The sequence below is a fragment of the Denticeps clupeoides genome, chromosome 3, assembly GCF_900700375.1.
Source record: "Denticeps clupeoides chromosome 3, fDenClu1.1, whole genome shotgun sequence".
NCBI lineage: Eukaryota > Metazoa > Chordata > Actinopteri > Clupeiformes > Denticipitidae > Denticeps > Denticeps clupeoides.
In genome coordinates, this window is record NC_041709.1 from 35,516,418 (window position 1) to 35,533,089 (window position 16,672).

Here is a 16,672-nt window from a genome sequence, read left to right on the forward strand (position 1 = left end):
GTACTTCTTCGGGACTCGAACCAGACACCTCCCGACTACGGGCCCGCCTCCTCGGCCGCCAGGCCACCACTGCCAGCGTGCATGTGCCTCCTGTGGAATAAACTCGTGTAAACGGCCAGATATTCCACACCGGAAACACATCAATCCCGCAGAACCCTGGCGCTGGACCCTGCTGTGGGCGGGGCCTGGCGGCGCGGGTGACGTCACGGCCCGTCTGGCCGAATCTCGGGCCGCTCGCTGATTGGTCGGCGCCGCGGGCGACGCTATTTGTTCGCGGTGGCGGGGGGGGGGTCGCGTTTAAACCCTTTCGCTTTCCGCGCCGCGTCACGTCGCCCGGAGAAGGACCGGGGGCTGGAGAGGTCGCCGTTATCCTCCGCCGCTGCAGCTCCGCCGGCGGGACCGAGGCGCGGTGAGTGTCCGCGCCGTGCGGGAGGACGGGGGACAGGGGACGACGGTTGGAGCCCCGGCGGCGTCTCCGCTTCGGCTCCATTGTTCCCCGGAGCCTCGAACCCCCAAACCGCGGCGTCTCCGCGTTTTAATTACCGGGAACCGTCCAGTGACGCGGTTCTCGGTCGGTGTTTTAATCGGGGGGACCTCGTGGTGGGACTGGGGGAGATGGACAGTTCTTATTAAACTCAGAACCCCTGTCTTCATTCTGCAGGTGCGCTGGATCTTCTGGCCTGGTGCTAGATGCTGGTAGATGCTGGTAGATGCTGGTGAATGGGGTGGTTTTTGGTTAATACGGTTGTATTTTTTTTGCAGCAGCAGCAGTTGCTATGAAGTCTGACTGGTCCCCTGCGTGACTAGGACCGCGTTGTCCTCTTCGATGGAGGACAGTGTGGGCCTGACGTCCACCGCGAGGAGCTCGTTGGCTCGCGTTGTTTTGTCTTCTGTCTGTTCTCCTCTTTCTCGTGTTTTATGGAACAGCTGCTGTCCCCTGCCTCCGCCCGTCCCCCGCTGAGAGGGACAATGGCACTGGAGTACTTTTTAATCCTCGCGCTTCCAGTCCCCCAGTCCTCGATCAGCGTCCCGGTCCGGTTAATCCCATCAGTTCTGCGTTCTCGCTGATCATCATCCTGTAGAGCGATGGAACTGGGCGGGGCCGGTGCCTCGTACCCCTGGAGAACTGGGACGCTTTAGTCCTGGATATCGGACGTTGGCAGTAAATCTGCGTGTGGGGCGGTCATTATCTTGATTTGAAAGTGACGTGGTTGTTATTGTGAAGCACAGCACACGGTGACACAGTGAAACGTGTCCTCTGCATTTAAGTCACCCTTGGTGAGCAGTGGGCAGTGTGTGGGGACGGTGCTTTCGTCGCCTTCAGCATCTGCTTCCTGACGGAGAGCCGGAAAAGAAAGTGACTGACTGGGATTTCTGGAAGCCTGGGAATGTGGTGGAGCGGGTCGGACTGGTTCCAGGGTTCTGATCTCGTTTCTTCATAATGGGAACGTTGCTCTTCTATTAACAGAAATGGGGATGAAAATCCCCCCTTTTCTGTTTAAAGAGGCACAATGTCCAAACACTCGATTTTAATTTTACTATTACGGCATTTACCAGACGTCCTTATCCAGAGCGAAGTGTCCTGCTCAGGGACATGATGGTAGTAAGTGGGATTTGAACCTGGTGTTCCGTCTTTATCTGTTTTATCATATTTAGAATAACTCTGGGAATAATCTATGGATCCAGTTCCCCGCTGCATGGGACAGGAAGCCGGCGTCCTGGTTTCAGCTCTTCTCCTCAGGGACGTGAAGATGGGCGTCTGGACCAGATCCGGGCGGGGCAGGCCGACCCAGTGCAGCTGTTCTCCTCTCCTCCACTGCAGTCGTGCTCTTTCGTGCTTGGTTAATGGGAGGAGACTAAAACGGTCCTGGGAGGCGGAGTTAATCCCGAACACGCCCTTGTATGGTCGAGGCCAATTGTTTCCATTCCGGTCGGACTATTATCTGGATCATGTTTCAGGTGAAATCCACGTGACTGTAGTTACGTTGCGTCAGTACCAACCTTTTAATTAGAATTCATCTTTCATCTTCCGTTTATTTACATTCCGACGTTGTTCCATTTCTCCAGTCTGGAAGGTTCTGAGCCGTGTCCTGCAGTCCGTGGCCGTGTGCAGAGGTTTGGTTCCGTTCGTGTAATCCAGCGCTAATCCAGCCGCTCTGCCCAAAAACATGCCGCGTCAGTCCGGCAGTACACCGTAATCCCGCCCCCTGCCTGCCCCGCCCCGGCTCTCCTTCCTCCCGTTCCACCAGCTCGCGAACAGGAAGCTGGGGTGGTGAAGAGGGGTCCCGTGGGGACGGTGGGAGAATGTGCGGCCAGCACGGTGAACCGATGGTTGGCCGCCGTTCCAAAACTCTGCCCTGACACTTTTATTTCTTTTTAAATCTAAAAAATCAAATGTGTAGCTGGACTGACGTGGGAAGGGGGACAACTCTCCTGATGTGGCCCAGCGGACGTGTGAACTATATTAACACAATATACGCCACATGGCGTTTTTCCCTCTGACTCCGCCTCCACTGTTTTATTTTTGCTCGGTCATGGTTGGGTTGGTAATTCTATTTGACTGATTTATCTCCCTCCTGAACAGGCCACGCGCCGCTGAAGACCGAACCCGACGCCCGACATAGGTCATGCAGCCGGATGGGGTTGATATGGCAACGGAGGACATGACTGAAGGTCCTGGAGCAGAAGGCGTGGCGATGGCGGAGGAGCCGAAAACCAAACCAGGCGCTCCTGCTGCTAAGGGAACCGCGTCCAAGTTCCCGGAGCCCAAGAGCAAAGCCAAAGGCCCGCCGAAGGGCCGACCGGGAACCGCAGTGGCCGGTGGAGCCGGGTCCAGGCCTCCGGCGGCTCCGAGCTGGCTGGCCAACGGCGTGCAGAGAGCAGGGCCGAGCGAAATGGCCAGGAAGACCTCCACAACAGCGATCGAGAAGAAGACCAGACCGGCTTCTGCTGCCGGCACGAGCACAGGTCCTGTCAAGCGGCCCGCGGCACCAGTGACTACCACCGCTCCTGGAATCAGGAGACCTCCCACCGCGGCCCCCGAGAAGAAGACGGTCAGCATCGCCAGCAGAACCTCTGCAACCGACGGGAAGAAGACGGCCGTCGCGAGCAAGCGGCCTGCGGTGGGAGTCGGGCCGAGCGCCGCGGCCAGAGCCAAGCCCGCCACCGCCGCACCCGGTGAGTGGCCTTCCTTCGCGCACAAAATCGTTCCTTTTTTACCTTCGTCGCTCATCTCCCGCTCACCTCTCCCCACTTCAGCTGCCCGGGCGTCATCTGCAGTCGCCGCCACCAAACCCCCGGCGTCCCGGACGAGCAGGTGAGGCTGGCCACCGTATCAACCATTGACAGGTTTTTATTAGTGTTAACGAGTGTCAACTTGTGGTGTTTTCCCGCTGAACATTTACAGCATTTACTAGACGGCCTTATCCAGAGCGACTTAGTCAGTAGTTACAGGGACAGTCCCCCCCCTGGAGACACTCAGGGTTAAGTGTCTTGCTCAGGGACACGATGGTAGTAAGTGGGGTTCGAACCTGGATCGTCTTTTTCATAGTCAGTAGTTACAGGGACAGTCCCCCCCCGGAGACACTCAGGGTTCAGTGTCGTGCTCAGGGACACGATGGTAGTAAGTGGGGTTTGAACCTGGGTCTTCTGGTTCATAGGCGAGTGTGTTACCCACTAGGCTACTACCGCCCCACACTGAACCGTATTTTAGCTGCGTTGTAGGTTGCGAATCTGACTCCATCCTCCCGCCCCGCCCGTACGCGTATTAATGATCACTTAGTGCAGGCTCTCCGCCTTGATGTCGTTTCCTGGCTTCCTGTCTGATGTTCGGTAATGAACCACATGCACTCCAGATGGCTTCAGACGTCGGCCTTCAAAAAGTGATCTTGTTGGGATCTGAGGAGCGTTTTTCTCTCTCGTGCTCGTTCTTCCGGTGACTTTTTAACAAGCCGCCATGCTGAAGTCCTGCGCTCGTACAAACACGAGCACGTTGAAAACGTACGAGCTTTAAAGCTGGACGTGGTAAACGAAACGTGGTCTCTTACGCGGGGTTCATTTGGTAAGTAATGAGCGCAGTTTTCGGCCCTGATGTCCCTTGACCATCAAGGACAGGCTAACAACGTTCTTAATGACCAGAGGAAGTCACTGGAAAATCCACAGAAGGGTTTTTTTCTGTATCGTCCTATTTCCCAGTCTCGTTAGGCAAAGATACGGTGGCTGATCGATACGGTGGACGGCGTGTACGCAATCATGTTGACTTTTTCTTAGACTTGCGTATAGTTAAAAAATGTAATGGTTTCGTGAAATGGAACCGATCTCTGATCTTACGGTGTGTTTAATGTGCATTTTCACATATGGGAATTATCTGGTTATGCCACCATCCATGTGAATCACTCTGCCACGGTGTTTACCATAAACCCCTAATGTCTCCATTTGTCTGTCTTCTAATGCACTCTGACACCCAATCTGCCACCTCACGTCCACCGCTCACCCTTTGGTCTTTCTTGATCTTATAGAGAGACATTTTAACCTAAAAGGGATTTAGACATAATGGTGCAGTGGTGGCCTAAGGAAGCGGCCCCGTAATCAGAAGGTTGCCGGTTCGAATCCCGATCTGCCAAGGTGCCCACACACTGCTCCCCGGGCTCCTGTCATGGCTGCCCAGTGCTCACTCACAGTGATTGCTTAAATGCTGAGGACCAATTTCACTGTGTGCACTGTGTGCTGCGCTGCTGTGTATCGCAATGACAATCACTAATTTAGTCCAGCTCCGTAATGTCTGTGTTGACCTCCTAGGCCGCCAGGAGGGGTCACGTCGCGGCCTGTCTCTACAGCCACAGTAAAGAGTGCTGCCATGGCAACCAGACCTTCATCTGCTCCCCCTGGTGGAAAACAGAATCCGTCTGGAAAGCGGTCAACTCTTCCTGCCTCTGTCCAGAAAGGTATCAACCTACCGAGGATTCAGACCTTCTGTTAAAAGTTGGTGGAAATGTATATTTCTTTTAAACATGTTCCTGTTTTTCCTTCAAGATGCCAGCAAGGCGAAGACTGCTGTACCCGGGAAGCCTTCAGCTGCTGCTACTCGCGCACTCACCACACGTCCCTCCAGACCAGATCAAACTAAAGCAGGTGTTCAGTCTCAGTACCACCAGCCAGTCAGAGCTTCCAGGAAAGCAGATGCCAAGCCTGCTGCTCCACCCCGTCGCCCCGCACCAAATGCCCCCGATGGCAAAGCTGCTCAACCCAAACGTTTGGAGACCACCAAACCACCACCACCCCAGGAGAAGGTCCAGGTCAGTCCCAGAGTCAACCTTCCCAGGATGCCCTCAGTCTCGCAGAGACCAGTAGGAAGCAGCACTCCCATCGCAGTCAAGAAGATTCCAAAACCAACCCAGTCCGTTTACCCCCTGGCTGTAAACGGGCGACCCGCCAGCTGGGCGGAGTCTGTGGATCCAGTTGCCGTTGCCACGGTAGCTGCCCACGTTCACCCAGTATCGGAAGCAAGACCCGAGCCCGATGGTGCTGGTTCGGTGGTTTCCACTGAGATCCAGCCAGCAGCGGGGAGCGTGGAGGAGACTGTGGAGGTTCCAGTGGTGGAGGTTCCGTTGGTCCTCTCCACAGCTGATGGAGCGTCAAGAGGAGGGCACGAGTTAGCAGAGTCCACATCTGAGCCTTTATCTACTGCCATGTCATCTGAGGATCCAGGGGCACCTGTGCAACCGGAGGCTGCCGAAAGGACTCGGCTGGACGAAGAGGAGGAGCGAGATGAAGGCAGTCAGCAGGTGTCCATGTCCGAGATGAGTGGCACGCAGCCCACAGAAGAATCCCGGCCAGGCTCTGCAGGGCTTGCAGGGTCCATTTGGCGAGCAGGAGCCATGTTTTCTGAGATGGATTCTGAGGAGGTGAGTTGCAGCCAGCAAGGGGCTTCGGAACTAAGTGCGCCTGGTGTCCTTGAAGGTACAGAGAGCATGGACGACCTCGGGGAGGCCAGTTTGAAAGGCCCAGACGAAGGCGCCTCTGCTGGGTCACCTGATTTTGAAAAGGTTCCAGATATTCCTGCCAACGACGACGACGAGGATGAGGGTGACGATGAGGACTATGTGTGTGACATGGAGGTTTGTTCCGAACAGGCTGAGGACTCCAGACCGTTGCAGCAAGATGGTGATGAAGATGAAGATGTGGAGATGGCGAGTGAGGCCGTGACTGAAAGTGGGCTGGAGAGTTATGGCAATGCTGATGACGATGACGACTACTTTCCTGACGACTATCGCATTGACAACCTCAACCGGACTGTTCCTCCACCGCTGCCTTGCCCACATCCAGCATCTGCTGCGCTTTTGCCCCACCACACATCTGAAGCGCGTCCTGAGGACTCTGACACTCCCATCCAACTTCCCAGTCCATCGTGGCTTGGGATGGGCACCGAGTACGGAACAACGAAGTCCTCCCCTCACTCTCTGTCCCTACAGCCAGGCCAAGGGCCATCTGCAAGCACCGGTGTCCCCTCAGGCAGTCGTGGACTTCAACCCACGGCGAGGGGCATGTCCCAGTCCAGCACCCTAAGTGGCACTGAGCTGGCAGCTCACAGCAGCAGTGACACCTCGACCCCCGAGGAGCTCTGTGACCACCACGAGCCTTCATCTGCCGTCCTTCCGGAACCTGCCGTGAAGGACGAGGTGGTCCGCGCCGCTGAGGCTGTGGGCTCTCCTCCGTCCTCGGCTACAGAGGATGAAGCTAGCGACACCGAAGGAGAGATGCAGCTGGATGAGGCTGAACCAAGGACTGTGGCCAATGGGGACTCCTTGGGTCGTGCCAGCACCACCCCACCTGCTCGCGGCTTGTCCGCTTTGGCCGAGCACGAGGAAGACGAAGTCCTGGTGGGAGGAGACACTCCCCAGTCTGCTGGCTCCTATGGATCCAATGTTGCCTCCACCGCGGAGAACTCGTCCAAAAGCCCCGGAATCTTCTCGCTGGAGAACGAGGAGCAGCTGCCTGAGGAAGCCAAGGATCAATCGCTGATTCAGGAGCTGAAGTTGATCCCTGCTCTGGTCGTGGAGGTGGACCTGGTGCCCCTCGGCCGGGTCCTTCAAAAGGAAGGAGGAGTTGGCGAGCCGTCCCTGGAGGCTCCAGAGCCCGGACTGGCCTACTCCCCTTCTGATCGCGGCGAAGAGGTGGAGGAGCGGCGGCCGCTTTTCTCCCCGGCTGAGGAAACTGAGGACTCGCCAGCAGGTAACGTTTGAATCCCACCCGCAGACCGTGATGTTGGTCTTCACCCTTCTTCACAGCAGACCACGTGTTGAAATGTCAATAAATAATAATAATAAAAAAGAATGGGCTGGATCATTGATCAATGCCAGTCTCTACCTGTTAACTTTTTGTGAATATATGGCTTTAGCTCCTGTATTAACATGGAACTTGTTGTTTTTATGTGCCATCGTTTGATGAACTTGCCTGTTGGAGAGAACTTGGAATGAAATGTGTATTTATTGGACTTGTCTTTTTTTTTTTTTTTTTTTTTCATTTCACTTGACTGATGACCGACAATTTTAGTACTGAAATAAAGAATGTATTTAATGACGGACTGCTAACATTATTCCCCTTGCCTAGGAGCAGTCTTGGAGGCCTACCTAGAAATTGTTCTCCACCCCCAGTCGTCACTTCTACTTGTGTGCTGAAGAGTGTTTTACCACCTTTTAGTCCGGCATGACGCGGTTCTCTTAAACATCTAAAAGCACGCCTCGTCCACATGTGAAGAGCTATTAACGTATCTTCAGAACGTCCAGCTTTTAAGCAGACACGACGGTGGAAACCATGGAAGTCCGTGTTGCTGGCATCAGGAGCAGATTTGTGTAGTTTGTGGTTAAATCCCTAGTGCCGCATTGTTGGGCCGAAGACGCGGCGTAGTCTTCCGTGGTGACCGCGCCGCCGTGTGGTTGGGTCTGTGCGTTGCGTGTAGACCCCCTCGGGAGAATGCTCCTCAGTGTTCCGGGAGTCTTTGTATTTCCAGATCTGGTTTTGTGCTTGGTTTTGTCCTTGGTTTTGTGAGGGTGGGTGAGGGGGGGGGAAGCCCAGCTCCGAGAAGGAACGAGAGATGGAACCCCACCGCGCCTCTGGACCTCCCCAAAGGTGCCCCTTTGCTTGTTTCTCCCGTCTTCCTCCCCTTCTGCTCCCTCCATCTTCCTGTGTCACATGACCATGGGGCCTGAGACACGACCCCTCCTCCCTGCAGGATACGAGTTCAAAAAATTGGTCCATTTTAGTCCTCAAACCAAAGAAATTTTTGTAGAGGATTTGGGCCGCTCCAATGGGACTTCAAATCAGTGCCCGTTGCCTGGCCATGAACGGGTTCTGTGTTGAGAGGAGATGTCTGGTCTTCTAAGCACCTTCACACCTCTGGTCTCCAGGGGTTGTATTTATTTGATAATTTGCTTGCATGCCCTTCACTGCAGTGTTTGAACCTGGACTCGCGGCGCCGGTTGGTGACAACATGCCAAGAACTGCCACCATACACACTGCTTGTGCACGCTTTGACCATTTTCTGCATGGCTAACAGCACCTCCTGAACGAGAGCGCGTCCCCACCAGCTTCTCTAGATAACGGGCTTGGCCTACAGGGACGGGTTCTTTTACTTTACACGCGTGCACCAGAATGAAGCCTCCCGTCACAGAGCTGGCTGGGCGGTGGCTACTTCCTGTGCTAAATGTACCTTCACCTGGCCACATTTCTCTGTGCACTCATCCACCGGTTCATTCGTCTCGAGATGATGATGATGTCACTTCCCCCAGAGTTTGGAACGCTGGTGAAATGATTGTCTGCTTTAACTCTTTCTTTGGTTTTATTTTAGGCTCCTCCAGTCTGGACCAGGACTGGTCTCCCCACCAGCGCTGTCCCTGGCCTGTTCAGGCTGGTCGCGTGACCTTGTCGCTGGCGCCGCGGTTGCCCGTGGGCGACCTGCCTCCCAGAATGCAGAGCTTTAAGCCCCCGGTTCAGCTGCGGCGTCTGGAGGAACATCAGCGGCACGTGCAGGAGATCGAACGACGGCATGAAGGCCCGAGTAGAGCGGACGTGGGCGCGGACGAGCCCGAGGCGGTAGACAGGAAGTGCGAGGACCCGGCGGCGGCATTGGAGATGCAGCAGAGGGACCTGCTGCAGCTACAGTTGCAGCAGCACCAGCAAGATCTCCAGCAAAGGCAGCAAGACCTGGACCAGCAACGTAAACAGCGGCAAAAAGCCCCACCCGCTGTCCTCCTCTCGCCATCGTCTGGCCTCTGCACCATCTACGAGGTTCTGGAGAGTGAGGAGGACGAGGAGATGGACAGGCTGGTCCACGAACCTCCAACTGATGTGGATGGAGTGGCCGACACCGAGGAGGACGGGAGCAGCGTCACCGGGAGCTCGTCCACCTCGCCCGAACAGGACGTCGTCTCACAGGCCCAGCAGATTGGGGGCGTGGAGCTGGACTGGGGCGCCAAGGTGGACATAGTCCAGCAGCTCATCAACCAGACGCTGCTTCTGGCCAGCGAGGGCTGCTCTCCGCTCCTGCTGCTGCCGGGCGGGGCCGGGGGGACGCTCAGCCCCCTGGAGAGCAGCCTCTGGCCCAGCCTGCTGCCGCCTCTGACCCCGCCCTCGGCCACGGTCACGTCGGTCAGCAGCTTCTCGCCGGAGGCCGCGGGCACTGCGCAGCAGGGGGACTGGACCGTGGTGGAGCTGGAGACCCATCACTGACCAGCCCGGTAACTACCAGGCTGAGCCGATGTGAACGTATGGCATTGAAATAATGCCTGTTGTCCTTGCAGCCGTGTCCCCCAGCGTTAACCCCCCTAACCCGGGATTTCAGAATTTTATTCATTTTTCTCTTCAAAATGGGCCGTTTTGTGGCATTTTCTCGAATTCTGCAATTTAATTTTTAGTTTTTCCCTTCTTAAGCTCCAGCCAGGGTCTACAGAGGCCTAGTAAGACTGTGAATGAGTGAAGGGTCTGCCTGACCGTGTGGACCTCCTTCCTCACTACCTCTCACCCCCAACCCCCACCCCTGGTCTCACTAAATCGCTGGGACGGTGACTGCAGGGACCTGAATGGAAATACCGTCACCAGCAGCTGTTGTAGAAACGTTGGGACTTTACATGAAGGATTTTGGAGTCATTTTTGTCAATTATGCAATTTGCTTTATGAATTTTAACACTATGAATTAAGAAAATTAGCCTGGAATAGATTAAATGAGGTGAAGGAGGGAGACTTTAGTTGTATTGGTCTCACACTAAATGTATAATGTAGCTAAAATGAACACTGGACGTAGATTTTTTTAATGTACATAATACCGTTCCCTTCTATTTATTTTCTTAGCATTCTATTTTCGGATTCACTCGTGCTGGGTACGTTGTAATATTTCTCTGGAACCGTGAGTTGGTGCTTTCATTATGGAGCAGCTAATTCTGAACTTACACTCGCCATATACTGTGAAAGGGAAGTAGGTTTAAAAAAAATACTATGAAGGGACCTGAGCACTGATTAAGAATTTTATAGGTCCAGAGCAAAAAAATGTGAATTTGTGTTTGTGCCAGAAGGAAGTTCCACGTACGCTTCATGCTGTTCACATCGTTTCGTTGCAAATAAAGAGCTCTGATTCCCATTTTATCTGGTCTTTTAATTCCACAGGCTGAGGGAAATTAACTTAAATTGTATGAAGAACATTCAGCTTCAACAAGAGAACGTGAGCAGAACGTTGGCTGGTGTGAAGCGATCTCGGTGGAACAGAATTCCGCTAAAACATCGTAACGAAGCAGCAGTCTGTGCTGTTAATGAACATGTGACATCGCCAGACCTGTCACGAGAACCTCCGTTGTAGGACTGTGACCTGACTTGGCGGAGCTCTGTGCCGGTGTCCTCACAGCCCCTGTGGCTGGGACTGCTCGCCTCTCAACAGCGCCCCCAGCAGGCAGTCTGTGGCGACGGTGACGGACGGCTCCTCTGTGCCCAGAAACAGCAGCGGCCGGTAGTCACCCTGAGGCGTGACACACAGGACCCTGTGCCACACACACCCCTACACCTCAAGCAAGACGTCCCGTCCAACATTATAAACTCTTATTTACAACATGGCAGCAAGAAGTGACATGAATGCTGGTGGAAAGAACAGCATGGCGATGGAGACGTTATCCTATGAACCCAGGTTCAAACCCCACTTACTACCATCATGTCCCTGAGAAAGACACTTATCCCCCAGAGGGACTGTCCCCTAATCGACTCTAATCGATGCTGTAAACAAAATGCCTTGAACCATTTAAATTTACAGCATTTACCAGGCGCCCTTGTCCTGAGAGCCTTAAAGTCAGAAGTTACAGGGACAGCCCTGGAGACACTCAGGGTTAAGTGTCTTGCTCAGGGACACGATGGTAGTAAGTGGGGTTTGAACCTGGGTCTTCTGGTTCATAGGCGAGTGTGTTACCCGCTAGGCTACTACCACCCGGAACCAGTATTGTCAGGTACATGCGTCCACAAAACTGATCTGTTGCCCCGCCCAGTCTAGGACGTTCCCTGGGACGACGTCTGAAGCTCCCAACTCACCACTCAGAGATGTCGTCCTCATCTGGGTCGGGGTTCATTTGGACCCACTGGCCGATGGTCCACACCCTGGCCACCGGCACCCGGTCACCCTCACGGTCCCCTGTCACGTCCAGGCAGCACAGGAAGTAGCTTTCAGGAGACAGTGATGGACAGATGGACAGTGGTGTCGTCACTGGAGATGTTCAGTGGACGATTCAGGTTTACTGAGCGAGAACTCGCAGTTTTATAAACGAACTGGTTAATTGTTGTGATGATATTTATACTGCATGTAGATGTATAGTTTCAGGAGTCTGGGGGAGTGGCCTGACTCACTACTCGACCCTGGCCCCGCCTCCCTCCTCTGCTCCTTCCGCCTCCCGCTCTCTCGGCCACCGCACGTTCCAGCGCATGCGCTTGTGGAGGCCGCGGGCGGGCGTGGCCAGGAAGGGCGTGGGGGAGGAGTAGCGGAAGATGGACACCTTGACGCCGTGGACCTGACACCGGCCGATGTAGAAGTGAGAGAGGCTGCAACAGAGGGGCGAGGAGGGGCCGGTGAGATTCACGGCGCCTCACGGGCCTCCAGAACGACACGGGAGGAGAGGTTGCCACGGCGACGGCTCGCCAGCCTGAGACTCACCCGCGTGGGTCGGCTTCCTCCAGGGACAGGAAGTTGAACAACGCGTACGTCAGTACTAGCTGGTCTAACCGGCCGCACAGCTGCTGAGACAACTGCAGCAGCTACACACACACACACACACACACACACACTATTCACAAAAATACACAAGGGCTTCATCCAGACAGTTTTCTCAGTCTAGGGTTCCCAACCTGGGGGGGGCGCCAGAGTTGTAAAATGATTATTAGATTAGTGAAAGTGAAGTGATTGTCACACGTGATACACAGCAGCACAGCACACGGTGCACACAGTGAAATGTGTCCTCTGCATTTAACCCATCACCCTGAGTGAGCAGTGGGCACCATGACAGGCGCCCGGGGAGCAGTGTGTGGGGACGGTGCTTTGCTCAGTGGCACCTCAGTGGTACCTTGGCAGATCAGGATTCGAACCGGCAACCTTCTGATTACGGATCCGCTTCCTTAACCGCTAGGCCACCACTGCCCGTATAATTATTATTAACCGTCTAAAATCCCGGTAACACACCCGAACTCACCAGAATCCTTTACGCCACGTGGACCAGAGCTGAAAACCGCGTTCCCCCGGTCTACAGTACCGATCCTTTCCGTTTGATTCGCTGCTCGTTTTATTCAGTGTTCGTTTGAAAAGAGCTGACCGGGTCGTGGCTGTGTGGAATATTTTCCTCGGCTGTACGAAAAGGATGCGGTAAAAACACCAGACTTTTTAGGGCCGATAATGGCGCGTGAAGCGAGGAGAATAAGAACGAAAACCTGCAACTCATCTCTTTTTGTGCAAATAAAAGTATGTAATGAATCATTTTATTCTTTCTTATTGTGTGTATGTGGGAAGGTATTGGTGTTGAGGGGTCCTGGCTCGTCTTTTACATTTACAGCATTTATCAGACGCCCTTATCCAGAGCGACTTACAGTCAGTAGTTATAGGGACAGTCCCCCCCCCCGAAGACACTCAGGGTTAAGTGTCTTGCTCAGGGACACGATGGTAGTAAGTGGTGTTTGAACCTGGGTCTTCTGGTTCATAGTCAGTAGTTACAGGGACAGTCCCCCCTGGAGACACTCAGGGTTAAGTGTCTTGCTCAGGGACACGATGGTAGTAAGTGGTGTTTGAACCTGGGTCTTCTGGTTCATAGTCAGTAGTTACAGGGACAGTCCCCCCTGGAGACACTCAGGGTTAAGTGTCTTGCTCAGGGACACGATGGTAGTAAGTGGGGTTTGAACCTGGGTCTTCTGGTTCATAGGAAGTAGTTACAGGGACAGTCCCCCCCTGGAGACACTCAGGGTTAAGTGTCCTGCTCAGGGACACGATGGTAGTAAGTGGGGTTTGAACCTGGGTCTTCTGGTTCACAGGCAAGTGTGTTACCCACTAGGCTACTACCACCCTTTTACGGGCAGGGGGGCTTCAGGGAGAAAAGTTTGGGAACCACTGGTTTAAGTAATGTGTGTGTGTGTGTGTGTGTGTGTGTGTATGTTACCTTTGTGCGGATACAGGCCGGCAGCAGAGGCCGTGGCGGCAGCACGCTGCGGGCCGTGAACTCCAGGAAGGTGAAGTAGGGCTCACACTCGCACAGGAAGTCGTGCAGCGCCCGGGGGAAGCCCTCGGCCACGCCCGCCTCCAGACTGCAGCTTCTGAGTACAGATCATAGCTTCAATAAACTCCCACCATCGTTCTGAGCTGTGGTTCCGCGTTGCACCGCGTCCCTTCTGCACCTGGTCTGAATGAGACGGTCCTGCAGTCGCTCGGCCCTGTTCAGCAGGTTCAGGACCTTCTCTTCCATCAGGTCCAGCTGGAGGTCGGACGGAACAGCGCCCCATTCAGCCTGGCCACCACCAGGAGGAGTCGCTGCGCTGTATTCTTTTTTTAAAAGAGAAGTTTAATATCGGTTATTTAAATCGTGGTTTCGAACGGCCGATGTTTTCCGGGGTTGGACCCTGACCGGCAGTCCCTCGTCTCTCCACCTTCCCTCCTGCTGCATCTGTGGCCGGAGCTGCCAGGTCCTTGGTGTCCTCCTGCGATGACATTCCTACAGAAGACAGCGATGATGATGATGATGATGATAGGTTTTCACGTTCTCAGTATTATTAGCCTGAATGGGGACCCTGACATTATTTCTACACACGTTCATGTACATTTTACCCGGCGTATCATGGTTATTTCACACCGTACTACTTCTGGAAGTTACAGTTTGGAAGATTTAGCCAGTAATTTTGCCTTCGATCTATATTGCTAATTTATCATTTTTTACCATTTCCATTTCTGGCATTTACAAGACCTTAGGGACAGTCCCCCTGGGAAAAAAGACGCTTTATTCTGGGACGTTACTTCACGCATTTACATTTCCAGCATTTACCAGGCGCCCTTATCCAGAGCGACTTACAATCAGTAGTTACAGGGACAGTCCCCCCCTGGAGACACTCAGGGTTAAGTGTCTTGCTCAGGGACACGATGGTAGTAAGTGGGATTTGAACCTGGGTCTTCTGGTTCACAGGCGAGTGTGTTACCCGCTAGGCTACTACCACGCATGTTGTTATAATTTATATAAGTTGCTTTAACATCGGTGGCGGTGGTGATGATGACGATGTGGTGAAGGCGCCTTTACCGTCAATTGTGGCCGCTGTTCTGCAGAAATGTCGTCACGCCGCGAATAACTGGACTAAATGAAGAAGCTGCTGCCTGATTGGTCGGCCGGAGCTCGTCATCAGCCAATCGGCTCTCGCTTTAATATTGGATATTAAAGAAGCTTCCCCGGGATCGGGCTCTGACGTCGTGACGTACAGGACGCTCGCAGGAGGGGGCGGAGTCGCGGCGAACACGTCACAACGTTTTAAAACACAATGTTTAAAACAAGCCCAGCCGGACGCGTTTCTTATGTTTCATAATATCTGAAAAATTCATTAGAGCTCAAGTGTTTAAAGTGAATAAAATGCGACGCCGCTGAACGATGAGAGCAGCACCGCGCATGCGTGCGTGCGGCACGGCCGTACCACGTGATGCGCCAGCGGGGCGTGGCCAGCGACGGGCTCCACCCCCACGGGCTCCTCCCTCTCGACGCGCCGGCATCAGCTCCTCTTCTCCCGCTTGAACGCCGCGGAGTAAACGGCCGGCGGGGCGCGTTTGGACGCCGCTTCGTTTCACCGGACGGGACTCCGCCTCTGTGATGCCCGCAGGAGACTCTCCCCACCCGGCGGAGACCAGGAGCGGCCGAGGGGCCGCAGGCACGGCGCCGCGTCCGGTGTGGCGGGGACGTAACGCAAATGGCCTTGTAAAAACGTCCACGCGAACCTTTTTTCGTTGTTGCGTCGCAGCCACGTCCGTTTATTAAAGTGCGTTTTTGAATATAAAAGACAAAGCGGACAGTAGGACGCTGGACGCACCGGACAAAAGCGGGAAGTGCGGGGACGCGCGCGACATGGCCACCGATCCGGTCCAAGTAAGAGCGCCACAATGTATCTAATCCACGTGATGACAGGAGGAGGGTGATGGTGATGATGAGGGTGAGAGGGTGATGATGGTGATGAGGGTGAGAGGGTGAGGGTGATGCGTCTTTGTGTCCGTGGGAGCTGAGCGCGCGCACCGCGACTCTGTGTTCAGCACTAATATTTACATGTAGCCTGTCCTGATGATGATGATGATGATGATGATGATGGCAGGTTGTACTGGGACTGTGGAACTGACTCGGTGCAGCTGGACTGGTCTGTACTGGGAGACAGAGTGTGTGTGTGTGTGTGTGTGTGTGTGGCGCAGTATTCCCTCTTTGTGCCCAAAAATTCCCGGGATAGAGTCCAGGCTCCCTGCGGATTTCTGGGTCGGCCAGTTGTTCAGCTCGGAGCATCATCTGTCTTTTGTTTGAGCCCAGAGTGTATCACACACACACACACACACACACACAAACAGGAAGACTGGAGAACAAAAACAAACCTAATAGCAATCCAAGCCCCACTGTGTCAGACTTCCTCTGTAAGGTCAGTGTGTGTGTGTGTGTGTGTGTGTGTGTGTGTGTGAGAGAGACACTCGGGCTTTGAGAGCTGTAGCCTGAGGCGTATGCAGTTCCACTAAAACACACAGAGCTTCTCCTTATCTCCCGCGTCCACCTCCCCCTCCACACCGCTGCTCCTTCTGCCTCGCGCATCTGAACTTCCCGCTTTTCTCCTGTCCTTTTCCCCCGGTGTCTCGCCCCCTCTCTTCCTTTCTCACACACACACACACACACACACACACACACGGACGTGTTTATGCCACAGGGGAGAAGTGAAGAACCCTTCCCATAAAATGGAAGATGACGTAGTGGAGCAGTTATGTTCGGCCGCGTTCCAGGGTTCAGAACCCCTTACTGTACACACACCCACCCAGAGACAGAGGGATGCAGGCCTCCGCCCGCTTCATGATGGGACTCCTCGTTATGGACACTTTTATTTAACCCCTTGTTCACCCCAATACGCCGAGGAACGGACGGCTTGGACGGCGTGACCCCTGCGGTGTGGG

General features: G+C 54.3%; 3 protein-coding genes across 13 annotated transcripts in view; 2 read left to right on the plus strand and 1 right to left on the minus strand.

Moving 5' to 3' along the window:
• LOC114785606 (NACHT, LRR and PYD domains-containing protein 12-like) overlaps positions 1 to 16,672 on the minus strand; it is a 438,381-nt gene that overhangs the window by 76,612 nt on the left and 345,097 nt on the right. The gene's annotated exons all lie outside the window — the stretch shown is intronic.
• Positions 238 to 10,623, plus strand: prr36a (proline rich 36a). 3 transcript variants are annotated; one of them, XM_028972012.1, is made up of 6 exons: positions 238 to 409; positions 2,585 to 3,177; positions 3,259 to 3,316; positions 4,798 to 4,943; positions 5,032 to 7,230; positions 8,846 to 10,623. In XM_028972012.1, the coding sequence occupies exons 2-6, from the start codon at positions 2,628 to 2,630 to the stop codon at positions 9,724 to 9,726; spliced, it is 3,834 nt and encodes a 1,277-aa protein (XP_028827845.1). In that variant the 5' UTR covers positions 238 to 409; positions 2,585 to 2,627; the 3' UTR covers positions 9,727 to 10,623. The 3 variants fall into 3 exon arrangements, with proteins under 3 accessions (XP_028827845.1, XP_028827848.1, XP_028827849.1); XM_028972015.1 differs by lacking the exon at positions 238 to 409 and adding an exon at positions 492 to 661 and having other exon boundaries at positions 763 to 3,177; XM_028972016.1 differs by lacking the exon at positions 238 to 409 and adding an exon at positions 492 to 661 and having other exon boundaries at positions 766 to 3,177.
• The window catches only part of pkn1a (protein kinase N1a), a 16,234-nt gene continuing 14,768 nt past the window's right edge, over positions 15,207 to 16,672 (plus strand). Inside the window, exon 1 of one of the 2 annotated variants that reach the window (XM_028972093.1) lies at positions 15,207 to 15,620. In XM_028972093.1, coding sequence (XP_028827926.1) covers positions 15,600 to 15,620 — 21 coding nt within the window. In that variant the 5' untranslated portion in view covers positions 15,207 to 15,599. The remainder of the gene's footprint in view (positions 15,621 to 16,672) is intronic. The other variant, XM_028972092.1, reaches the window with a different exon arrangement.